Raw genomic sequence first — 26,645 nt, 5'->3', positions numbered from 1 at the left:
AAGCCCTTATTTAGCTATTTGAGATATTTTTTTTTCACTCTCTAGGGCAGTTTTTTGCACCTGTTCTAAGCTGAAAGGCTGCTTGAATCTTTTAGGGGGGAAAAAAGTTTCCCCCACCCAGCTTGAATTGTGTTCATTTGTAACCCAATGGATTTTAGGTAATATTTTGAGAGGTTTTTTATTATTTTTTCATTTATGCTTCCTGTGCTTGTTTGAATGCTAACCAACCAAACCAAACCAAACCAGTTCAGGTTGCTTGTGACATCCTACACAGCACTTATTATCCTACAAGTCATTTGCAGACCTAGGACTAAGACATACCTGTCATAGAATGTGCACTTTCAGGCATAGGCACCCTTTAAAAATTGCACCCTACAGAGGCCAAGGTCAATGCCTGTTCCTGACACGTGAGACAACTGGCCCAGCTGAAGCAATTTTAAATTCCTCTGGGATTTGCTTCTAGGAGAATTGTCTGGACATGTTGACAGTGCTGAAATGGCCCTTTCTGTTTGGTAAGATGGGAAATTCATTCTCAGCATTGTGACATTTTCCATTAACTGTGATCTGATTTGTTGAAGATGCTGTGCATATGCTGAAGGAATTCTGCTGCCCCCTTTCCCTTGTCATCTTTTAAAAGGCTGCCAAATCTTATAAATTATAAATTTCAATGTGAAAGTTCTGAACATTCAGCCTAGTGAGGAGCAAGGCATTTTGCAAAACTGATCAGACATATTGGCTTAAATCTACTCCTGAGCAAAAGAGGAGGGAGCTGAGCTCCTGCCGTGTGCCTGAACCAGCCACAAGCCCTGGGTCCTGCTGGATGAACCTTCAGGAACTGGGAGTCCTCAGGACCTGGCAGCCACACCATACTGAGCCAAGTGTGGGGATAACCCCAGGAGAACACATCTGGCTCTTTCATCCTGCCATCCCCTTCAGTCTTCACTGCCCCACAAATGCCCTAACACACAACAGAGGTGAATGCTCCACCCAAGACATCCCTCCAGCTCCCACCACCTCAGCTTTCTGACCCGGAACACCTTCTGCTGTAATATTTACACTTTCCCTGTGGTAAGATTTTTTTTTTTTTTTTTGATTGTCTGAACCCCTCATCAAGTACTTTTATCCAAAAAATTACCCTGTGGTGTATCCTGAAGCAGATTATTGATGCAGAGTGACAATGACTGAGCAGACACAGACTCAAACATTCCTCTCCTTGCAGCTCTGCAGCTCTTGCCCCTGCAAGGCACTGCTGGGCAACAAGCTGACATGACATCAGAGAGCTCCAAAGCTTTACAGAAAACTGTGGTATGCTGTAATTCAGCCCTGTCACCTCTTATACATGGCTGAGACATCTCAACAGCTTTAATTTTGCCTCTTGGGGGCAGCTGAATATGGCTTGGGAACAGTGAGTTTTACAGAGGAGGTGCTGCTGTGTCCATGTCCATTGCAGGAGAGGCTGCAGCACTAGATCATTTAACAGAGCCTCCAAATTCACCAGGAACCAGACCTCTCATCCTCTGGAGGGGCTAACAATGACCTTTGATGACCCACACAATTAATCTGACAGTCTTTCAGATTCAATCTTACAGATCTCAGTCCTGCATCAGCACCCCCTCTGTTGTGCGTTTCTGTCCAAGGAGAGGTGGCCTGGCTGCCTCCTGCAGAGAGAAGGTCTCCTCCATCTCTCCCCAAGCAGTATCCAAGATGAAGCCTTGTGATGAGATGCCCCTGGACACTGGGTTGCTTTCTGTCCTCAGCAACCTCGGTGGATGATTTGAGTCCACTTTGCTGAGGGTTTTGTTGAGACTGTGAGTTCCTGGCTGGTGGTGTCCTACCTGGCTAGGATGTATGGACTGGAGGTTCTCCATCACACATCTGTCCATGAGGTAGCTAGAGAAGTGTTGCCAGCTCTATCACCCTTCGTTTAGGATGCCTCACTCTGCTGACCAGGTGTTTTGTTTTATTCCAAGGAAGCAAAAAGGATTCCTTTCCCTGCATGCCAGTGTTGAAATCATTGATGATGAATCCAAAATTATCTCTGCCAGTTGTGATGTATATGCTGTCATTTAACCAGCAGATTCAACCTGTCACTCAGCCCCCATGTTGATTTCACCTCATCTGACCTCCAGAAATCCTGGACTATTTTGGAGCTGTGTTCTCCCAGCCCCTCTCCTGCTCTGTCTGTGATGCCTCAGCCCCCAGCATCCCAGGCTGGCAATGTTGGAGAGAGAAGGGACAAATCTAAGTATCATTCCTGTCTCTATTTTTCCTAAGGTTGGATGCTCCTTCGGTCCTCAGCACTGGTATGTTTGAAGGGAGGGGAAAAGAGATGTCCCAGGCACCCAGGACTGAAGGCAGAGATGGGATCCCACCTAAGCCACAATGAGCTGCTTGGTTTTTTCCTGCTCTTCCATGAGAGATTTGACAGCTCTGAGGGCATCACAAAATCATAGAATGGCTTAGGTTGGAAAGGATCTTAGGTATCATCTACTCCAACCTCTCTTCCATGGGCAGGGATGCCTCTCAGCCAGACAAGGCTGCTCAAGAGCAAAACCACCCTGGCCTTGAACACCTCCAAGGAGGGGGCAGCCACAGCTTCTCTGGGCAGTCTGTTTCAGAGTCTCACCCTCTTACTAAAGAACTTCCTAAATTTGCCTAATAAACCTAATAAATTTGCTAAATTTGGATATTAGGCTTACCAAGCAGGCTAAGCAGATTTTTCCAGGGCATACTTAGACCTCCTAAGATTCTTTCAGCTTCCAGCATACGAGCACAGAGCCTGATCCATTTCCATTAGAAATGGTCCCTATGTCACAGCTGTCCCCCAGCACAAGCCAGAGGCTGCACTGAGCCTGCAGGATTATCTGTATGCTTCCAGCTCTGCTGGGGGGTGTTGGAGACTGTGTCCTAGCACAGCACAGAGAAATTACACCTTTAATTATAATTAATTTATATAATAAATTTATAAAAATTTATAATTTATAAAAATTATGCCTTTAAAATTATCTTCTCAGGCAATGTAACAACTGGAAGCAGCAAACAAGAGTCAGTACCATCTGTTTGGATTACACAGCAGCACCAGAGCCAACCTTCTCCTGGCAGCCACATGAGATGCTGTGCCTGGGGCCATTGCATTAGCCAGGTCAAACAGGGCCTTGTGCCACCCTGCTTCCCTCACACACCAGTTTAGTTTTCCCAGTGACAATTACAGCTGCATGTTGCCTAACTGAGGGCAGCATTTGGTCCATAAATTGTTTGCCTGCCCTTTAATCTGTGCTTTTAGCATTGTGTAAAAAAAAGAAAAAAAAAAAACAACAAACCAACCAAACAACAACCAAAACCCAATCTATCAACTGGAGGGCTGGTAGTTGCAAAAGATCATCTCCTATAATTACCCTGATTGTTTACTCTGTGCTAACGTGTCCTGAGATGCTGAGTAGTACAAAAATGATTGATACACCCCAAAAGCATAAATGGCAATTTGGGGATTTCATCACGTGCTGAGTAAGAGGGAATGTCTGTCACAATTTAATGCCATCCCATCCCTCCCTCTGCTTCTCTGTCCTGTTGAAACACTTGGATCCCAGGTGTCAGGGGAAGCTGCCTGGGGCCAGCTCCATGGCAAGCTGTGTAATCACCATCCCGTGTGCCGGGGCAGCACTCGGCTCTCCCGTCTGACTCACCTGTTTCCTTTGCAGCAGAACTGAAACACAGGGACTAAGATCTACAGATTATTAATTGTAAAAATATCATGAGTGGGCTTACACCTGCAGTGTCATGCCTTTGGCATGCGGGAACAGCAGGATGGGCCAACCAGATAGAGACAGAAACCTCCGAGTGAGGGTGAAGCACTGGCATGGGAGCACCATTGCAATCCCACAGCTGGCATTCCCTGGCACCTTCTAGGAGGACATTCCCTCTCACCCAGCCCTTTAAATGGTGGATTGTTGCTTGGTGCTACTCACTGTTTGTTTTTAACTGAGTGGGCCAGCTCCTTTGCTGTGGTGTGTGGGTTCAGCTCCTGCCAATGGTACCGCAGTGGTCTGTATCCCCCCCTGGATTTGTTGCTCATCTGAGAGCAGCCTTATCCAAGGACACATCCAGCAGATGTCCTGGGGACCTGGCCAAGTGCCCACCACTACGTGGTGAGTTAAAGAAACTGATGGAGCATTTATCTGACTTTCTGGCGAATGAGAGCCCTGCATAGCAGCAGGATTGGTCCTGTCAAATGCAGTGTGATCAAAAATTCAAAACTAGGGTGAGTGAGGGTGAAATTCAGCAGGGGGTTAAAAAGCACAGGAGCATCAGAAGGAGCTGTGAACAGCATGGTTATGTTGCAAGTAGAGAGGAAGGGGACTGGCACCAGTCACAGGTTGCACAAAGCCATTAGCTTAAGCTTTACTGTCAGCATTTGGAAGGCTTCTGGTTGGTGCAGCACTTCATTCCATACCTGCTGTTAACACCTCTGGGCTTTGCCTTAGGTAACTCTGGAAAGAGTTTGGAAAGAGTGAGATGGATGGTACCACCTGTGCCTGTTCCCTGGATGTGCTCTGATTCCTGATGGACAGGGCACACAGAATTACAGTATTGCTGCGTGGGGCTTAGGAGCTGGGAGTTTCAAATCACAGGTTCAGGAGGACAGTCTGCACTGCAGTGCATAAATATCTGTGTTCTAAGAAGCACTTCTGTTAGATTCATTTCACTAAAATATATTGGGAATGGCTGTTGCCTTTGGGGCTGGTTCCTCAGCCACTGCTGAGCTTATAGCTAGGAAGTCTAATGGCATTTTAAAGTAAGGCTTTTAAATAATACTTCTTAATTTTTTCCATCTGCTTAATTTTAAGCTCCATAGGTTATGTGAATTAAAAAAAAAGAGCAAGATGACTACTTTTGCCCAATTACAAGCCAGACATCCCGACATCACTGGGGCCATGGGATATAGAAAACATTTTGAAAACACTCTTTGCCATCTTTGGTATAGAAGGGAGAATCTGTGCTTAGCACAGAGATAGATATGATTTGCTCTAACTGGTCATGCATCCTGTTGTTACAAGAGCCCTGGCTTTGCTCTCTCATGCTTCCCTTCACTGAGGACAGCCTGCAGAACCTTGCCAGAAAATATCCTGACCTACACAACTGCACTGAGCAATTGTTTTTCTTTTTCTTCACATGAAAATCTCTCACTCATATGAAAACATCAGACACACAGAGCTCTGGTGGGTTTCTTTAGGCTTCATGCTGAGCTCGTTTCATGTCTCTTGCATCAGTTCTGACTAGAACTTGTCCACATACTTATTTTTCTGCAAGCTTCCATTCTATACATTTCTATATAAACAGATACTATGAAAAAGTCTATTTTTGTTAAAACTTCTCTTTATTTTTACATTCAATGCACGAGGACAGACAAGATGAATACTCATGACAAAGTATAAAGCCATATACTGTCCTCAAAACAGTTAAAAGGTAAAGTATTTAAGGGTTTAAAAAGGTATTTTAGAAACCTTCTATTTCCAAAATTCCTCCTTACAGAAAATTCAAATTTTTTAGAAAAGTAGAGTTCAATATCTTTGTGCATTAGGCCATATCATGAAAGTGTGTAGGTGTTTTTCATCTTTACTTTAAGAAATCTGTCTCTGCATTGCTAACAATCTTTAAGTAACCTATTAATGGAGCCAACAGCCTCCATAATATGCAGTATACACAGTTACAAACAATTTGAAAAGTTATATTACAAAATATACAGTTGTTTCTTTTTACATTTTTATAGATAAACATTGCATAGTTTGCAAATATGTAATATATAACACAATCATGAGTGGGTTTTTTTGTATAACTTACGAAAATCTCTGTACACTCAAATAATTATAAATAAAGTGTAAATATCCTCTGGTAAGAGTAGAGAGGGAAATTCACCAGGACAAGTTGTGCTATCAAGAGTTAAACAGAAATCATTGTCAGAATCTGTCTAAAACAATGGCACAATATGGCCTGGCTCAGGAGAGGAGGGGAGTAAGAACTGAGTCTACCATAGGGGAAATGTTACAATGAGGAACCTTAAAAGTACTGATATGTCTAACTATTAATTATTACCCTGATTCTTTTGCAAGAACTCCTTTCCCACAGTTATTATCAATGTGCTTGGCTGTTTTACCTCAAGATGGAAAATACGGTGCACGTTGCTTAAGATGTAAGTAAATGTAGATTAAAATGTTTCTTGTTTCAGTGGGTGGCCAATGGAAACTTGAGATACCTTGGAAAGAATTCCATATATTTTTCATATATTTTTCCCAAAGAAACAGAGCGTGGGAAATGCACCCTGGGCTTTACAGAAACACATTCTGAAAACATCCAGAATTGTGAGAATAAACAAAGAAGATCTCAAAATTCTACTTTAAAAATTAGATGCTCAAAAAATTCTGTTTCAACTAAATGAAGGACACAGAAAATTATTTTTAAAATAATTGTTTGGCATAACTCTGCTCTCTGTTACTAAATGCAAGAAAAGCAGAGCTATACCAAAACTTTTAGAAATTCACTGTGATTCTAAGCATTTTGTCACTGGCTCACAATTACAGAACAGTTGGAATGTCAGTGTGAATACAATTTACAAACCCATCTTCAGCAACACAGTTTTCCAGTTTAAATATCAGTTTTAAAAAGCAAATTGAAAGAATATTCACCTCTAAAATGAACATTTTTACCTGATAGCCAAATTCAACCTACTGAAATCAGAACTCTGCTGAAAACAAACAGCTATTAAGAAGATGTGTTTTAGCAGCACTGAGTGGCTATGTTAACCTAAGGGTTTTCTCTACATTTCCATCACAAATTTAACCTACAACTCAGCAGTATTAACTGGCTTTAAATGACACCTGGCCTGTATTCAGACACCTGATTTTTTTTTTCTTTTAACATTTGGACTCCAGGTATTATCCCGTAGTCACTGATATCTAAGCTATTGAAGGCCAGCAGAAGTACTCAGTGTGTCTTTGAAATGCTCTTTTTTCTGGCATTGAAGTTATGCCTTCTCTCAGCCCATGATTCAGATCAGCCTCCTGAGCATTTACTAAAACATCAATAAGGATAAGATTTGAGGACAGAGCAGCTTCCCACCAAGTGCTACTCTACCTATTGGTTGACTACACATGGTAGTGACTACACTATTTAGGGATTTTATTTGGGATTTGGATTGCTACTGCCAAGTAAAATTCCTATTCTTTCCAAGGAGGGTGGTTCAGATCACAAAGTGATGGTGCAGAGTGAACACTCCTGTCTAATAAATGCTGCCATTTGTTGCTGCCATAAGCTGCCCTCCAGATTCCCTCTATTTTTAGCTCTAGAACCTGTCCCCACTGCTACTCTCAAAGGTGGCTCAGCCAAACACAGCCAAAGTTGCCCACACACATCCTGGTGCCAGCCCAGGCTTGGGTGGCTGCATGTTACACCTGCCTCTTCTCCTCCCTCCTGCCCTGTTTCTCTGATTGTGGGGTTACATGGGGACCAGGATTGGGGGGGACCACCTAGAGAGGCAAATGGCTGCAAAACCACAGCCTGAGACCATCAAGACCTTTGGTAGCCACGCAGTGTCCACAAAGCCATTAACCTTCAGCAGGCAGGGGAATCAGCAGTTACTTTTATGGCCTTTAGCTTGAGATAATAAAAGATTATAACTCGTGTCCCCAGTGTTAAAGGACACAGAAAGGGCTCAAAATGGGCTTATGGTTACCTTTATGTTACAGTAGGAATCCCAGATCTTCTGAAGGCTGTCCCATCATTTCCTTTTCCTTCGCAGACATAGAATAGATTTTGTCCATACTGGGAAAACTACTATTTTCCAACTTTATCACTGCAAACTGGCTAGTCAAAACATTAGGACTCTTTCTTTTTCTTTTTCTTTTTTTTTTTTCCTTTCTTTTTCTTTCTCTATTTTTTTCTTTTTTTTTTTTTTTCCTTTTTTTTTTTTTTTCCAGAGCATTTTGTGTATTATGAAGTAACTTCTGCTGAGGAAGCCAGTGGGTCAGAAAAGCTTTTCTACAAGTGCATTATTTGTTTGCTTTTTAACTAAGTTTGAATTGATCACCACTCCTTTCATCCCTCTCTACATCAGGATTTCTTTTGTTTGCTACTGATAGCCTTAGATGAAGGTGCTGCACAGTAGATCCCCTGCAAGCAAATCTGTCGTTAGCTTTTCAACTGATCATAGATTTTTCTAGGGACTCTGTCAAGCTTGTGTGACTCCATTCCTGGATGAGTGACATATCACTGGCTGCAGGAACCTAACAAAATACTCACTCTGTCCTCAGTGCATTGTCCAAGGTGGTTTTCAAGAGCCTGACTGTCCTATGCTGTATCTCTGATTATATGGGTTGAGCCACTACTATAAGGCTGTGTTGTTTGTGCCTGTTTTTTCAACACAAGCTGCAACTGGTGCCCTCCTTCCACCTCTTTCTTCATCAGCCATCGCCATGGTGTTCTCATAAACCTCCATAGTTTTTAGCTGCTTGTCTTTGGCACCCTCCTCTGCTGCCTTGACTTTGCAGCACTTGCAGAAGCTCCCACAAAAGGCAATAGAAGCCATCATTTTATTGTCCCAGTACTCTAGGGAATACATCCAGAGAGGTAGGAAATCCCAGTTTTGGAGCTTCTCGGGCAGCTTCTCAGGTCGCCTCTTCTGCAGAATATTAATGACAATCACAGCCATAAAAAGAGCAAACAGGGGAAGGCAAACACCCAAAAGGACTCCCCAGCCTGCCAGGGACAAACCAAATACAAACAAAGGCAAAAGGAAGAAGCAGACAAGGAGGTAAAATATAGCAAACCATCTGTACTTGGCCGTGACGTTTCCCAAGGTCTTAGACATGCGGATTGGCAGTCGGGTTATGGGCAGTGGGTAAAACAGAATAATCCCAGAGACATTGAAGAAAAAGTGGCACAAAGCAATCTGAAAGCAAAAACATTTAAGAGGTTCATTAACTAAGATGCCTCGAGGTGCTCCTACTCACAGGAGAATAACTTCCAGTGGCACTGAGACTCCAGAGTCTCTCTTCTCTTGCTTCCCACTGGTTTTGCTTGGTGATGCTGCTATTTCCCTGCAAGATTTTTCCTAGCACAAAGTCAGGACTTGGTGACACCTCACACATTGGGAAGGCCACTGCCTGCAGCAGGGGACAGCCTTTGGAAACAAGGCAGGTTGAGAAGGGATGAAGTATTTCCCTGCTGATGGAGAAGTCTCAAAATGCAGCTCTCAACTGCAAGAAATGCAATTACTCAGAAATAAAGCTGACAAACTCTTGCTGGTAATGTATGAGAACTGCACTGGAACTGTTCATCCTTGAGTTCTGCAATCAGAAGTTTTCACTTAAGAGGGGGGAAGTGTAAATTAGATATTGCACACAGGCAGTTGAGAAATTGCTAACAGTACAAAACTAGATTTTAAAAAAAGCAAGCTAAAAGTTTACAGGACAATGAAAAGATCCTGGAATGTGATTTTGTCAGGGTCTTTCATAGTAATTTGATTCGCAGACTGCAAAGTTGTTTTTAAAAAACTAAGCAGGAAGAGACACCTACTTGCTTTCAGAAGTTGCTAAGGCAGGATAAGCATGCACTAAACAAAACAGTACATTCTCTGCTCACCTTTTCTTATTTTCATTCTATAACTGTTATCAGATTAAAGTAAACATGAAAGTACAGGATTTTATTTTTAAAGTACATTTTTTTAAAAACCCAGTAATTTATTGTGAAATCTGAGCTTGGCCAAGATAGTATCTTCTTGTAATTGTATCTGTTCTATCATGCCTGAGGACAATCAAATGACTTCTGTAATTTTCTTGATTTATTGTACCTAGTAAAAAATATTAATCCTATTTGCAAAAGAAACTTCATTATCTTTTCACCCTTTGATGTAGAGGGCTCATTCAAATGTTATCTGCTCCCTGGAATGTTCTTTTCTGGGTGGTAAATGGCAGTCCAAAGCCAGGCTACTTCTTTTTCAAATAGTCTGAGGCAATGAGGAATTCAATAAAACCCACTTTACAGTGAGAAGGCAGATGCCATGCTGCTCACTGCAACCTCACTTAGGTAGCTTGCCATCATCCTACAGGTCCTACAGCCTGCACATGGGTTACAGGAGACCCTGTATCCTGCATGAACAGAATTATGGTGCTAAGGAGGGAACTTTAAAAAAATTAGTAATCCTCATATGGGACTGCCTAAGAGGGCTGTCAGAGATGTGAGCACTGAAATCCAAGCTGCAGAGGACCCACACTCAGGTCAGATTGGTCAAATGGCCAATCTTGTCTCAGTTCTGAATTAATGCCATCAGACCGAGACCAGTTTATGGAAGTAAGATTTTGCTATATAACAACATTCTGAGAATGCTCATTAAAAGCTTTTAGCTCTGGTAATTGAAATTAATGAGCTGCCATTCATAGCTCAAAACCAAGCTCGGCATCTGTGGCATATTTGCTTCACAGCCAATTTTGTCAGATTTTTCTTCAAAAAAGTTGCAACTTCTCAATGAGGTCAAGAAAGCATTGGTTTATACTGACCTGTAATGAATATTTTAATGTACTCCCTGGGCTTGCCAAAGCTGCAAGTATAGCTGTGGTGGTTGTGCCAATGTTAGCTCCAAGGGTAAGGGGGTAAGAGCGCTCAATGCTGATAACACCAATTCCTGGGAGAAAAGAAACAGGATTAAGTGGTTTCAGAATAACAGAGAAGGTAAAATGTGAGGCCAAAGAATACAGTACTGACAACTTACCAACAAGAGGTGTGATAGCAGATGTAAAAACAGAACTACTCTGCACAACGAAGGTCATGCCAGCACCTGCAAGCATAGCAAGGTATCCAGCCAGCCAGGTAAAAGGAAATGGGAAATCTAAAAAATAGAGGGAGAATATTGTCTTTAGTGTAACACAGCAACACAGCAGTGAGAAGACTATCAAGACCTTCAAATGTAAGTGTATTGTTTGGATATTGTCCCTTATATGATGATTTTGGGTCAGAGCCATTTCTACTACTCTAATTTCCCAGTAGTCCCTCTCCAGCCTTCCACCACCAGACATACTTTGAGATGGACACCAAATCTGAGAGATGTTTGTTCTGATCCAGAGTAGCATTTATATTGCAATACAATTAAGTACCAGAAATGTTTCCACAGAGTTTACCACACCACTTTCTAAATGTCTGGAGTGTCTTTGGTTCAGTAACCAAGTACTCTCTGTGTGGACTCGACTTCCAGAAAACTCTGAAGATCATCCTGAGGAAATCACGTTGGTTGTTTTAACTAGTTCCAAGCCAATCACCTCCTAAAAATTGACTTGTTAACTTTCACAAAGAAAAGTTCATGGCACTGATTAGGTGCACAATGGTCTCCTGTATTCTGAAGATTTCTGAGTGTCAGGAATTACTTTGATGGGAAGACATGGAGGAAGAGAGAGGAGACCACAAATTACCAGTAACTGGCAGCTGATTACTTTCTACCCCTCCCTTTTGGTTCAGGCAGTGTTTTTTGCCCAGGAGAAGACAGCATGGAGACCACTTTTTTGCCTTTCCCTGTTTCTATGAACCCTCTGTTCAGCCAGAAGCAGGGACAGAGACAAAGGACTTGCTTTTCTCTGATACAGTCCGTGACCTCTCCATTCAAGGAAGGATGAAGAAAAAACACCCAAGTGAAAAAAGAAACAAATCACAGTATTTCCACTCGGTGGACCCAGGCTGAAAAAACCACCTGGAGAACACAGAACTACCACCATTCAGGGCTGCCTTACCCTGCTGAAGAGAGGGTTAAGTGGTGGAACAGGGCCAGCAAAGGGAATTAGATCATTAATCACTACAAACTTTTTTTTTCGACTTACTTTAGAATAAACATGCAGGCTCTGTGCCAGAGCAGGCAATCATGGTCTCAGCACTTCAGCACTATCTTTTGTGGATGGGAACAGTACATTTCTAACAGGTAATGATTATACATCAAGAAACAGAGCCCGGACTTTGGTCTCTGTTGCTGTTAATCTCCTGCAGTTCTCAAGCAAGCTGTTCCCTAATAATTTTTTTTTAAAGAAGGAAAATAACATGCTGAGGGGAAAAACATATTGAGGAGGCACAATTTTGGTTTAAGACAGTTTTCTTTAAAATATTCTAAAATATCTGACAGAATGGGAGATACCAATAAATGTACTCAGTATCCTTGTCATTCCTGAAAACAATCTTCAAGAAAAGCAGGTAATTACCAGTGTTGATTGTCTTCTTGATAATGCTGGCCACTTGTCCTTTAAGCACAGAGTTTAATAGCTTAACGATGGCCACCAGACAGGAGCACAGAACAAGCAGGGACAAAGCCAGAAGGATGAGACCAATGGCAAGATCAGGCAGGTCTGAGTCTACAAAGATATGCCCACCTGAAAAAGAGACAGAAAATTAATCAGCATAGCCACAGTTTTGGTCCTTATCCTAAGCCCAGCCCTGGTTTTCATATTTGCCCCTAAGAAAATGGGACCAAAGCATGAACAGCTTGAGGAGGAGATGCAAAGACTGAAAATGACAGCTCCCTTCCTCCACAAAATCCATGTGTGAGAGGGGCAAGAAGGGGTTTTGTATGGACACACTTGTAAAATGCACAGTGGGGACCCCTGAGAGGCAGGCAGGAGGTAGATTGCCAGGTGCAAGGGAGGGCAGCACAACTCTGTGTGGAAATCTGTACATGCTGAGAGCTGGATGGTGGGTTAGCTCTTCCCAGAGGTGGCTGCATGCCTGGGAAGAGCTGCTGAAAGTCCTGCAGGGCATGGATATGGATGGAGATATCCAAGCAACCATCACAGTGAAGTAACTGTATCTCCAAGCCACCTGAGCAGCGAGGGTGACATGATACTGAAGACCTCAATTCCTGATAACAGGGAGCATGGAAAGAGATCCATCTGCAGGCAGATACTGTGGTGATGTTGGTAACTCCAGCTCTGGGGCTATAACAGAGTAGGGGCTGCTCTGACTCCACCTGCTGTAGTAACTTTTGTCCTTTTGCAGGTGTATGCCTCTCAACCACCTCTGTAGTGGTCCTTCAACACCATTAAAAACTTATACATGTGTGTAGATACACATAAAAATATTACCAAGAGACAAATACCTCTACTACTTACATTTACTGATATTTTCTATTTCAGTTACATTCTTGATGGCCCATGTGTCATTGCCTTCAGTCCAGCAAAATTCAGGAGTGGTGCAGTTTTCTGAAGGTGGAATTGTGACATTCTGGAGTGTCTTAAGATTGCAAGACAGAGCAGATAATTCAGTTACTTGCAACCCTTCATTAAAAAGCTTTGCAAAGTTCTAGGTTTCTACTATAAGCAAACATTCATCAAATAAAGGCAGGTTTGTAAACTGGAGTGTGAGTTTGCCTAACATTAATGATAAGGCAAAATTTTTTGCATTCTTAAAATACATTATCATGCTGTTATCCAAATCAATCAATAAAACATTTAAAGATTAAAATATTTCCCAAAGCTTCTGCATTGTAATCACCAGCACATGGGATCATCACTAGCTAAGAACATCAACTACTGAAATCAGGGTTTGTAGAATGAGGTTCATGTCTGGCTGCAGCTGGGGGACAGACATTTTTTCCAGTCAGTGCCACAGTTTTCTTGAGTCAAAGAAACCAAAAAAACAACAAACAAAAAACCCTAAACCAACCAAACAAAAAAACACAAAAAGAAAAGACTTCTTTATTGTCATTTTAACTGCAATTACTGGTCTGGTGGATTCAGAATGCTACAGAACTAGTGTAGAACTGCTAGATCAGCACGAACTGCTCACTCTGCCTTTCTGTAGAGCCAGAGGTTCTCTTACTGCTTCTCTTTCTAAAGCTCAAATGCTATCTAAGAGCTAATTACTAGCACTGTGATTAACAGCACTATTACTGAGTTGAACCTGAATTTATATTTATACTGCAATAAAACCTTCCTTCTAAGAGCTCCTAGCCCAGAGCTATTGCATTATGACACGAGGTCCATAAGTCCTTACACAGATTAAGAAAGACTTTGCTGACTGAACTGTACTTGCCTGCAGCAGCTGCTGACAGCCCAATGGACTCTGGACCACACTGCTGAACAGGAGGTATAGAATCATAGAATCACAGAAGGGTGTCTTCCAGGCATGTTTGAGTGATTCTCTTTTGCAGAAATGGGGAAAGAGAAATCACATTTTCTTGCTGGGCACTGCCTGCAGACACCCTCACACATCCATCCCCCCAGCAGCTGATGCAGATGGGAAAAGCTGGGGGTGGATCCCATACATCTCCAGGGGCCACATGGTCTCCATCCTCCTCAGCACACAGGCTTTACAAACCCAACACAAGGTTATTTCTTCTTTTCCTGAATATTTTTCAGACATCTGAGTTTCAGAGCAGCTACACTAGATCAAAATGTTTATCCTTACATTTTGACTTAAACATATGGGGTCTGCATGTATTTATTCCTGCCATAAGTCTGTTTAATAATTTTTGCCAGAAATGAGTTTAACTCACTAGGAATGTAAATTATTTAAATGAACTTCCTCTTAACCCACCAAGTTCAAGTGAAGCCTGTAGGGTTTTTGTATGTTTTTGTGATTTGACTATATGTTTGGGCAGTAATGACACAGCCAAAATATATATTAAAAAAAAAAAAAAAAAAAAAAAAAAGAGTATATGGAAATGTAACCATCAGCTGACACTTTCCATGCAGTTTCTCATCTTCTAGGATGGTCTGTATGAGTCAGAGCTCAGCCCTCACTGGGACTGGGGCTGTGTCAGCTGAATGTGTGCTGGGAGCTGAGGGCAGCTCAGCTCCTGAGCATCTTGCTTATCCTGGGATGAAACACTCATCTCCTCCAGGGATTTCCTGAGCTGAGTTTCACACTCTCACATCTCTGCTCCTGGCACCGTTTCCCTAGCTAGCATTTCATCCAGACCCTCACTTCAACAGGAGCTCCTCTAGGAATCCAAACACTAAATTTTAACCTCTGCTGAATATTTTTAAGTATTTTCTGCCTCAGGACTCCATAAATTATTTTTCTACATGGATCAACAAGTAGAACAGTCTAATTAGAGATCTGAGGGATATTTAATGCTTTAATTGTTAGTTAGCTGTACAACGTTAAACCAAACACTCAGCTCCACAGTTTACCAAAATATTCATTGGTGTCAATCTGGGCAACAGATTTCTCCAAGCTATGTCCCAGGAACAATGGGACATAGGTTCCCAGAGCTTTCTCTGAGGGCAGTTTTCCAAAAAAATCTGCAAATAACCAGCTGCTGCCAGGTCACCCTAACATACGTAAGATTAAAGCTGGTTAGATCAATAGATAAATAGTGGTTGAGAAGTTATTTTCCTTGGCCCATATGGCAGATTTTTTTCCACCTTCTGGAAGTCAGTAGGAGTATCAGAGTTTAAAGGCATTTGGATGTGAAAGGAGTGAAGGACTTGGCTCCAAATCACTAGTTCTGATAAGCAAGGGTCTGAATGGTACCGAAAGCAAACAGGTCAAGCAAGCTCACTGCTTGGTTTAAGTGGAGCAAAGACACATTAAATTGTTTTCATTCTTTTTCTGCTGTAAAAAAAAATACTTAAAAATCTAATTTCACAATCCTATGATAAGGAGAGTCACCTACAGATCAGTTATATGTTTTCTGTGGAACATGACAATAAATTTAGCATGATACTCACCACACTGCTGTTAGTTACACACCAAATCTTTACCAGGCTTCTGTTTTTTGCTGACTCATCATTCATAGCAATTGCATTTATTACTGATTTATCAAGCTTTAAAAAAAAAGAAAGAAAAAAATCATTATTCCAACTTGCACTTCTCTGGTCAGCTGTACTCAAATAACTCCCTTCAGAAGCCCAGCCACACAAAGCCTGCATGATGATGTCCAATGGTGGAGCTGCTGCTGCAGTAGGAGGGGGTTTACTCCCAAAAGAGGGGACAATTCCATGTGGACAAAGACTGTGTCTCCTTCTCCCCTGGTCATCCATCACCTCATCTTCCCCTTTCTGTTTAGACATCTACACTGACAGCTGCCTAAATGCATTTTCTGTTAGTTTAGGAGCTGTGTGCATCCCTCCTAGTGCCCAGTCCCTCTGGAGGTGTGTGCAAGTTTCCCATCATTTCAGTGTTGTTTCTTAGAGTCCTATGCAGATTTTCTGGATGTGCAAGGTTATCCCAGCTACTGCTCTCTGCCATTGCCATCCCATTCATCCCATGTGGCTGTATTCGTCCTCAGCTGCCTTCCCAGTCCTCCTAGCTTGGTCTATCATCATTAAGGGGAAATGTAGTGGGAGAAGGAAACAGGAAATTTAGAGCCAGGGCTTTATGAAATGTGAATCAAAAAAGGAACCTATCTGCTAATGAGCTTTACCTCGAGCACACAGAGAGGTGAGTGGGAGCCCTACCCCACAGGCAGAGAATTTTGATTTGTTGTGACTGAACCAAGTCAGCAGCTCCCTTGAAAAGAGAGAGACTCACCTCAATGATGAGCTTTGTAAAGGGGTCTGTGATAACTTTCAGTAGCTCAGGGGCATCCTCACCACTTTCAAGTTGAAAGGAGTCAACGATAACATTGGTGAGATGGTAAAGATAGCCAGTAATAACTTCAACAGGCAGCAGTGCAAAGACAGCCAACCAGTTAAAAAAATCATGGATTGTTGCCCCAGCAAAGGCCCTGTAAGAAGAAATTTAAAAACAGAGTTGCTTTTAACTAAACAACATGTGCACAACTTCAATTAAATGAAAATCATAGCAGTGGGTATGAAGCTCATTTCAAAATGGGAAGCATTTAATTTCTGTGGTCACAGGAGGTGGCTGCTTGAGTACAGAGTGCTAAGCTGAATCTGTACCATTAACCAAGTGAAAGAGGCAACCTGGTGAGTGAAACAAGACAAACTAGAAAAGAAAAAAGTGATCCTTAACAGGAGGCTGCCAAGTGTATTTGTCTGAAGAAAGAAGGGGCTGTACAGGCTAAATGTCTTTTGCCTCTCATTTTTGTTACAGTTTTAATCCTCAGCCAGGCATTGCCTTTGGGACCTGTTCTCCCTGACTCAAGGGGGAAGAAGCCCTCTCACACATTCTTGCAAACTTGTGGTGTACATCTCCTTTCTGGCTTCTCCTCCACAGCCTGAGAACCAACAGAGGCTTTGGGTAAGTGTATTTCATAAAAGTGGTGTGCCATGAATGGAAGCAACACCTCATATCCCCCCCAGTTCTACTGCCCATCTCCAGTAAGCCATGAGCTCTCTCAGAGATAATGTCAGCTGGCAGCCTAAAAGTCATCACTTTATACATTTGACAGCTGGAACACTTCCCAAGAGCTACTAGTTCTTGCTTACTGTAGACTTAGAAAAAGTAGATAAAAAAACTGTAACCTTAACCTAATGTACAGCCCTCCCTTAATTAAGAGATATGATCAAAGATTCACGGTATAGTGGAAGCAGTGGAAAATTTATCCTTGTACAAAGTTCACTTAAAAATGGTAGATTCTTTCAAAAAACAGAAAAATTTAAAGAACCCAACATAGTTTTCTTCAAGTATAGGAAGTCATATCTCTAGACAGCATTACACCTTAGCTGTGGCCATCCTTGTGACTTTCCTAACTGGGAATTCATATTTTGGTCAGTAGAAAGGTCAAATGGCTGTACTAGTGATAGGGAATACAGAAGAAAACCTACAAAGAAGGAAGAAAAGCAACTTTTCACATCTCGTGTTTAAGTACAATACCTTCTAAACTCATTCCTGTCCCCAGCTTGCATGAGTGCCACAATTGTGTTTGTGACTGACGTGCCAATGTTTGCCCCCATGATGATGGGAATAGCTGCTTTAACAGTCAGCACTAGAAAGCAGAAAAGGACACAGTGAATGAAAAAGAACCAGACCATCAGCAAGCTCCTTGCTCCAAGGAAAATCAACACCCATTAATGTGACTGGAACCCTAAATTCCCTTAATGTCACTGAGGTGTTCCAATCCATATACATTTGCTTTAATCAAGCCGCCAGAGAACATCTTCCACAGTCCCAAGATCCCCACTGAAACTGCAGCCCATGGTTACCCCTTTCCATCATGTTAGAGAACCAGAGTAAGATAAATCTGTTCTTTCCCAGGCATATTCCTACTTACTACAGACTTTTGAAATGATGTTACAGAAACAAATGAACTGGCTTACATGAGAAAAGTGTGCAGACATTTCTTAAACTGAGACAATCAGTGCTAAGGTTCCTGATGATTTCCATTGCAGCTGAGGATTTAACTGTTACTGTTACTACTACTACTTATTACTATATTATTATTATTACTTTAGAAATTTTCTATTAAGGCAATAGCTGTGAAATTCTTTGCCTGGATTCTCTACTCTTACACCCAAAGGTTCTACCATTTGAACAGAGGTGGGAATAATTACACCCCAGACACAGTGATCTCTAGGAAGATACTGTAAGCAGACTTACATGTGGAGGACACCATGCTGACAATAATGGATGAAGAAGTGCTGGAACTCTGGACCATGACAGTCACCAGAACTCCAATCACCAGTCCAGCAACAGGATTAGACAGCACTGAATCATCTTTAAAAATGTCCCCTGCTGCTTTACCTACAAAAAAAAAGTATTCTCAGAGTGAGAGAAGTGCAACATAAAGTCTGTAGGACTTATCAGAGTTTTTCATTCAAGATCATTCAATCATTTGATTACTACATATATAGCCATGTTTGTCAGACAAAAAATGTGCAAGATGATATAGTCCAGATGCTGAATTCTCAGCCTCTAAGTTATCAGATTATATTTTCTATCCTTTCATTTCAGTGACTGAACAAGCTTTACTGAACTATCCAAGAAAGCATATAAAACCATAGCCATCAGAGAAAAGGCTGTAGGACAAAAAAACCCACAAAACCCTACATATGCATAGCTTTAAATGTTGTTACTGCTTTAGCATTATTCGTTGTATCAAGGAAATCTACTTTCATAATCCTGGGTAATTCTGTTCCTGTAGCTTCTGTGCTGCCAAAAGTCAAAAATACCTTCACAGGAGCTCACATATTTCTCTGATAACTGCTTCTGAATCCATCAGCAGAATTTAACCCTTGGAAACAGGCAAATGTAAAAAATGCATTTCAATAGTTTTCACCTGTGAAGGATGTAGGGGACATTTCAGTGCTGGATGCTTTGACCAAGAGAGCAATTTTCATATTGCACCTTGTTGAAATGTCTTTCACAGGGGACAGCTTAATGCACAGATGTATTAATGTAAACTGTCACTGAAGTAACAGGAACCTTCTAAGAAATAACTCTTACATCAACAGCTCTTTGGAATCTGAGAAACAAAGGCCCTTTCAAACAAATGAAGGTCAGTATTCAATCAGAGCTACTTCCTTCTGAATCCATATCTCAACACATCAATCTATGGAGAATATTCTGGAAGAGTCATATTTGTAATTTAGTCTCTCAAGTGAAATTTAATGCCTCATTTGTAGCTTATTCTTGATGTTTTAGGCATTTTCATACCTCCTACCAGTTGAAAGGCAGAGCTCAGTACATCCAGAGAACACACAAACATGTAGAGCAATCCAAGTAACATGGTGAACTTCCCTATCCCATAGAGCACACGAATGACTTTTCCTTTTGTATCCAGTTCTGCAAAAGAAATACATTATGCATAAAAACTTGCTTCCTATCTCTGGTGTTCTCTCTGGAACAGCCTAACCCACAAGCAGACACTACAGAGTGGAAGACAATGTTGTGACCCCAGCATCTGATTAAACCAGAAAGAATGTTCTTAAGGAAATCTGAACTCCAGCAGGTAGGTTGTTTACTTAGTTTGACTGTAAAAGCTTTTGGTGTATGACAAAAGACTTATGAAGTCTGAGATTGACCCTCAGTTTTACAGTCATCTTATTGAGTAAAGGAAGCCTGGATATAAAACCAGATCAGTTTTGGATTGTTTTCCATGTATCTCCTTGTGTTTTACAGAAGCTTAGCAGCATGATTTCCAGTTTCTTCTTAACTATTTTACCCCTCTTCAGTGCTAGGGAAGGTGAGACAGAGTGTAAAGCCTACATCCGAAAAATCCTCAAATCTTAAATACAATGCTGCAGCAAATATCATTTCAGAAAAATAGCTGTGAAAAAGAATGGAAAAAATAAATGCAGGTAACTTATTCTCTGAGAAATGGCTACCTGACCACTTGACCCCCGTGTCCTGCAGTTCTGGCAGAGCCCATGGGTCCTCTTCTTCTTGCCTTGTCTCATCTATCAAGGCTATTGTGGAAAATGCAGGTTGAATTTCCCCTTTATTTCCAAGTGAAGACACATTGCCTGATGAAACAGAACATTTTAAAAATTGTTTAATTGCTTTCCATCTTCTCCAAGGAGCCCCCAAACTTGCCTATTTCTGTACTCACAGGTGAGCACACGTTACCTTTGTGATTTTCTCCTTCTTTCCCAGCCATGTTCTGGTTTTGTTTGGAAGAGTCCCCAATATAGTTATTGGCTTCAGGCTTTTCCACCTCAGGCCAGGGAGCCATGATCTGTGACTAACAAAGCAGTGCTGATTAAAATGTGTATGCAGGGAAAATATTCCTCTTACAACAGGGTATGTGAGAAATATGATTAAAAAGCAAAAAAAGGTTGAGATGGAACGGAAGCGATTTGTTCTTGAACACAGCTTTTTACTGATCTTTATGAATTATTCATTTATGAATTATTCCTTTGACAAACTGATTACTCAGTTATTTTTAAAATCACACACTTGATTTATTTGTGCAATTTAAGCAATTAAAAAAATTATTTCCATCTCATGCCTCTGCTTTTGTTCACTTTTAATTGTCATGAAAGAAAAGATTCTTCTGCTTCCCAAACACCTGGCATTTCTTTTCTTTAATTCATTTTATCTCCTTTTAGAAAAAAAAGTCAGAAAACAGTTTTACTTTCTTCCACCTGGATTTAGTTGACTGCCTTTCCCAGACTGGTATTTCACTAAACAGACCTTAGTGAAGCAAGGTCTCCCCTTCAGCATTGCCCAGTTTGGGTCATGAATGCTAAACACAATCTTATTGCCTTTACTGGTTTATTCCCATAGAAACAGGGAGAGGAACACAGCCCTGAACAAGGTGGAGGAAGATCCCAGAGTTCCAAGTTCCAGAATGAAGCTTGCAGGACTGGACAGGAGTGTAAGTCCATGGCAGGGTCCATGCTCAGGTCTACATCTGCCTGAAACTCAGAGCTGATGCTGCAAGTGAAGCTGAGATAGTGGCAGCAAGGATGTGCTCACCCATCTCACAGGGGTTCTCTGTCTGAACCTTTTCCTTCCTGACCCCTTTTGAGTACATTTGACATACAATGCAATATTAACAAATAATAACTGAAAAAATAAGACATTACATGGTCAAATCCTGTCAGCATAGGTACAAGCACATATGACAAACATAGCCCAGGCACAAGAGGAGGAGGACACAGCTGTTCCTTAGACCAGCACCTGGAAGAGTTTTTCTTATTTACTTCACCAGTATCAGAAGCCAAAGGAAAGGACAAGGAAGAGGGGGGGAAGGTGACCATGGGAAGCCAAGACATTATATGATGATAGTTGCACCTCCTCAGGCTGGTAAGGCTGTTGGTTACCTCAGGCAGCGTGACCAAAAACTCAGTGGAAAGGATGGGAGAAGTGAACCCTACCCAGAAAAGCCTCACCTTTGGGTTCATCTCTTCCACCCTCTCTGCCACCCACGTCAGTCCCACGGCTACCACGTCCGGCACCCACACTGCCCAAGCATGGGGAAATTTTCCTGCACTGCTCCCTGAAAACAGAGCACCTGTGCCCAGCCTCCAAAACTCAGTGGCAGAGCTGGTCTGCTGCTGTAAACAAAGTTCACCTGCATTTAGCAGCCACTCTATGGGAGTATAATTAATCATTCATTTAATCGTAATCCTCTATGTAGCTGGTGATGAAAATGTTTTGTCCCTGCCCACACCAATAAGCCACACATCCTCCTCCAAGGAAATGTCACAGACAAAACCACTCGTGTCCTCCAGGAACAAAGGAGGGCATTGTTTTTCCAGCATTCCACAAAGACAAGAGTATCACCCCTTCTGCATTAACAGGAAAAGTTATTCTACAATCCCATTAGCAAAAACAATGCTTTCACACACTTTTTATCTGTGGTGTAAGATCCGGGGCAGCTCCCGTGATATTCCAGAACAGATGGAAGAAAATCACTCTTGCTTGTTTCAACAAGTTTCCATTTGCTTGGAGCGAATTCTTATATTTTCACCCATGCCAGAACAACCTCCAAGCCCCACCCAAGCTAGAACACTGCTGTCTTGTTCAGCAAGTTTCATTTATACACATTCAGCATTTAAAGAGCTCTAAAAAGAGTAACTGCTCAGCATATGTGCTTCTTAAGTGAAATGCAATCGTTACAATGTGTTGGAGATTCAGATATGAAGCTGCACGGACAACATATTCCCACCATGGAGAGACACAGAATATGCTGGACACCACTGGAGATGCCATCAGTACTTTTGCAGCTCTTCTGTTACGCTCAGTATGGAAATGAAGGATTCATCCTGCATGATTATCGTATGGAAACTGAGCTGATGCATTCAGTGGAGAAACTGGAGATTGAAAACTTCAGCAGACTGACAGCCTCTGTGTCTCCTAAATTAACTCTCCCCGTTCAAGAATGCAGCAGGGCATTTTTTCATAATAAGCATCACTCATATTCCTGAGGTGCTCAGGATACCACAGGTACGTCATAAATTACTAATGTTTCTGCTTTATATGATTAAATACGACAGAACAAGAGCTGAGCACCTCTGTGGTGGAAGATTTGTTATAGGTTTGTGTAAAAATTATTCCTATTCAAGCCCTGGTTGATCTCTGATTTGGGAAGGTAGGCTTGAATGCTGGAGGTCTGTACAGTATTTGCCTTGTGCACTTGTGTTTGCAGGGGTGTTACTAGAACAGCCCATTCTCTGTGACTGGTATCAATGACTGATGAAAGCAGAACCATCCAGATCCTTGAAGCACTACCAAAGCTGTCAGCTTTCTCCAGATCCTGATTCTTGTTAAGAGGAACAGCTGAGAAGATAATTTACAGCCACTTGATACTCTGTTTCCTAGAGTCCTGGCCACAGCTACTTACTGTTAATTAAGCAGTGTGCTAGAAGGATAATCTACATTCTACGGTTTGCCCTTCAAAGAATTTTTTCTCGGCCCAAATACAGACATTAACATCTTGAGAATATATTCAGAAGAAAACCTGAGTGCTGGGAAGGAGCAGAGCAGTGAGGTGACAAAGCCAAGTGCATCATTCCCTGGGAGCTCACCCCTGCCTTTGGAAAGGCTGACATCAGGCATGGTAGAAGAGACCAACACCACTCGAAGCAAGATATACATGACCATGAAAACCCTAATAGTGGTTTACTTTTGAAGCCCAAAGATGTAAGGGCACTGTCAGGGAACATGTCCAAGAACAGGCAGAGGATGGGGCAGTGACAACACGCACCACAGCGAGGAGCTACGTGCAGCTGGATGCACCAATCCAGCTCCAGAGGCAGCACAGCCACGGCTGCTGGACAAGGTGATGAGCTCAGCCCATCCCTGTGACAGCCCAGGGGTCTCAGGCTCCCATCTCAGGTGGTAGGACACCTGTCTGGGATGCCTGCACCCAGGGCTTGGTGGTGGAGCTGGCATCCGGACGAGCATTGGCGCTTTGGACACGGAGCTCTGGGCAGCAGTGCTGAAAGGGGAGCTCATTTCCTCCTGCAAGTGGCAGGTCACAATGCCTCATGTATATTGCAGAGAGCTGAAAGCTAATGCCTGCTCCAGCTGTAATCCAGCCCGTTTCGGTGAACCCAGCAGCAAGTCCTCTCACGCCATCATACCTCCTCCTTTGGCTCTAAATAGGGTCCTGCCTCACCTTTGGAAAATGCCAACTATCTGTGACTCCAAACTCCAAAAGAAAACGAAACCTCCTGCTCCCAAGCACAGGGAAATCAATGGCATTCAAATTCTAAAATAAAAGGAGAGAAAGCTGAAGCCCGGGTGGGTTCCCATGGTTTTTATAACCAGACTCACTCCCTGCAGCACTCTGAAGAGTTAAAGCCTCTGGGGATCATGACAGGAGTCCTTTGAGCAACAGGAGGTGTCAGGAGCTGCCCCGTGTTGTGTTTGTCACTGACTCACTGGACTGTAACAGCATTGCCTCAGTCCCAGGGTGAGACTCTCCATGCTTTTCCTCTTTAAATCAGAAACAATCTATTTATTTTGCTGGACTCAAAGTGGAGAATATGCAGTACCACTACCATGTGCCTGGACAGCATTGTTTGTAGCTCTCCACCCGTGACAACCCACTGAAAGGCCAGGTTGTGCTTGAAATGAGAGCTACAAAGTACTAAGACTTAAAGAAATCTCCCCTCCCAGGGAATAGAGCTCCTCACACCAACATCAAATAAAATTACTGGAGAAAATGGGAGCATTTTCAAACCACCTGGTAATAACTGCAGAAACCACCAACATGAACATATGTGTGGCTACAGGTTGTTTGAGCAGCTCCAAAACCAAAGTTTTGGGTTCAGCCAGGCTTTCCCCTTTCTTGTTCTCTCCTTCTCTCAGCTTTTGTACAAGGCACTTTCTTAGCATGAAGAACTCTGCTACAGTTTTTATGCCAAGAAAGGGATTTTTCAGTTTACCTGATATCTGGCTACATGACTTAGTAAATATGAATACATCACTACTACATACAAATATGAATACATACATACTACACATACATCAAAGGAGTAAATACCAAGCTACACAGCAATCCTTCTTCTACACAACTTGAAGAAATACTGGGTTTTCCTTCTTCAAAATCTATCATTTCCAACATAGAAGCACATTATGTAGAGACAGGAAAGGAAAGATTCTCAGCCAGCATAAATTCAATCTGCAGCTTTACATCAGCTGATCATTTTGCCCCAGAACCTGTTCCATGGAAGACACAAAGCCCCGAGTGCAACAGAACAGGCAAGGACTTTAAATAAACACCAGCAATGATTCAACCTTGCTGGGACTGAGCCTTGCCTTTCCTCTGACACAGCTGCTTCCTTGGGGCTATTTCTCTTAATAAGTTAGCAGGTTTAGCCAGGATGTAAACTTTCAAGAAAGGTAGAAGTAAAGGTTAAAAAAAATTATATGTGAAAGCTAAAAGAGCCCTAAATAGTAATTATATTTGTGCTTTTTCTTAGGGATCCCCAGACTTATTGCTCGCTAGCTTGAAATGTAACACAGCAAAATTAAAAGACAGATTAAACCAGCTAATAAAGAGAACTAATTTCTAAGCTATTGGAGAAAGAAAAGGAGTGTCAAACATTATTTTCTGTATTCACAACCAAGCAAAACACAGAATACTGTCACTGAAGAGCCAGAGCCAGGAAACATCAGTAAACTACTTGAAATGCCTACTAGGTATTTAAATAAAACAATTACTTTTTTGATAGAATAAAATAATGAATATAGTAATAATCCCACCAACAAGGAAATACAACAAACCTACCCCATCCTAAACACAAAACACCCAGTAAAGAATGGAGAGAGGAAAAAGGAATGACATTAAAAAGACTTACTGATGGAATGGAAGAGCTGCTAATAAAAGTTACTGAGAAACCAGCTGATTTCTGCCTACTGTCACATTAGTGGAGCTAACTACATTAGACTAATGTATTCCTTTTGCCTCTGTGTATCAAACTGAATTAGCATAAGAAGATGTTTCCATCCAGCAGAGCCTGCCACAGCCACAGTGCAGCACCCAGACTTTGCACACTATCTATGCAAACACACGGACTGGCAGTGTTTCCTTCCAATGTTTCATTAATCATATCCTAGACATTTTCCAGTATCCAATACCACTGATTGCCATGACTTAAAAATCTCAATTCTTTTCAATTCTAATAGTAGTTAAAACAATACTTTCTTATTCTATAGGCAGTTATTAATTTATTTTGTTGTTTTGTTTTGTTGTTTTTTTCCTGAGAGCTACCAAAGCAATGCTTTTTTTTTCCTTTATCATACTCTGTAAAAATGAATCTAATTATTCCCAGGCAAAAAGCAGCCCAGTTTGGTTTTAGACTATATTTTTTTTTTACCACTTCTTTAAAATATAAATGTTGCTGTAATAACACAAGCTGAAAATAATGCTAACAAGCGGAAGACATTCCAAGTGCCACTCCAGTTCCCCACATAAACTTCCTTGTTCCATTCCTCGAGCTGCAAAAACAGAGCTTTGGATTTACAATCTAAGCAGGTTCGAAAAAGAAGCAAAGAAAACTTGAGCTTAGTTGTTTTTACTTACCACTTCTTTCTCCCCAGACAAGAGAGGGAACGGATGGACTGGGCAGCCACTGAAACCTGCAATATATACAGACAGGTGTTGAGCAAAGTTTGCTTTCATCACTGCGCACTAACATTCCTATTTTACAGTCCAGAGGCACTGCCTACCTGCAACTTAATGATCACAATCAACCTTTTTTTAGCAGGAGTGGGCAGCAACCAAGACTGATAAAACTACGGGTTATTTCACACTTATCACATTCTAAAAAATGTCCCATCAGCATTTAAGTTTGAGTTACTAATGTGTTCATGTGAGTGCC

The 26,645-nt window shown here is 41.8% G+C and overlaps 1 protein-coding gene across 1 annotated transcript; it reads right to left on the bottom strand.

Annotated features, from left to right (window-relative positions):
• Window positions 1-8,148: 8,148 nt before the first annotated feature.
• Window positions 8,149-26,401, bottom strand: SLC34A2 (solute carrier family 34 member 2). The gene is made up of 13 exons (XM_008490627.2): window positions 26,348-26,401; window positions 20,437-20,551; window positions 20,196-20,333; window positions 19,525-19,653; window positions 18,469-18,612; window positions 17,746-17,857; window positions 16,498-16,693; window positions 15,696-15,791; window positions 13,131-13,251; window positions 12,228-12,395; window positions 10,760-10,876; window positions 10,548-10,672; window positions 8,149-8,941 (listed from the first exon to the last, which is right to left on the bottom strand). The coding sequence occupies exons 2-13, from the start codon at window positions 20,540-20,542 to the stop codon at window positions 8,378-8,380; spliced, it is 2,016 nt and encodes a 671-aa protein (XP_008488849.2). The 5' UTR covers window positions 20,543-20,551; window positions 26,348-26,401; the 3' UTR covers window positions 8,149-8,377.
• Window positions 26,402-26,645: the final 244 nt, after the last annotated feature.

This window comes from Calypte anna, chromosome 4A, assembly GCF_003957555.1.
Source record: "Calypte anna isolate BGI_N300 chromosome 4A, bCalAnn1_v1.p, whole genome shotgun sequence".
NCBI lineage: Eukaryota > Metazoa > Chordata > Aves > Apodiformes > Trochilidae > Calypte > Calypte anna.
The sequence above is the reverse complement of the archived record's forward strand: the minus strand, read 5'-3'. Positions and strand labels throughout refer to the sequence as shown.

Excerpts from the sequence above, each read along its gene's own strand:
- SLC34A2 (XM_008490627.2), bottom strand. The coding sequence starts at position 20,542 with ATGGCTCCCTGGCCTGAGGTGGAAAAGCCTGAAGCCAATAACTATATT. Across the intron at positions 13,252-15,695 it reads GTGTAACTAACAGCAGTGTG|ACACTCCAGAATGTCACAAT; the intron begins GTGAGTATCATG and ends TGCAATCTTAAG. Across the intron at positions 8,942-10,547 it reads CATTAAAATATTCATTACAG|ATTGCTTTGTGCCACTTTTT; the intron begins GTCAGTATAAAC and ends TTTTGCTTTCAG.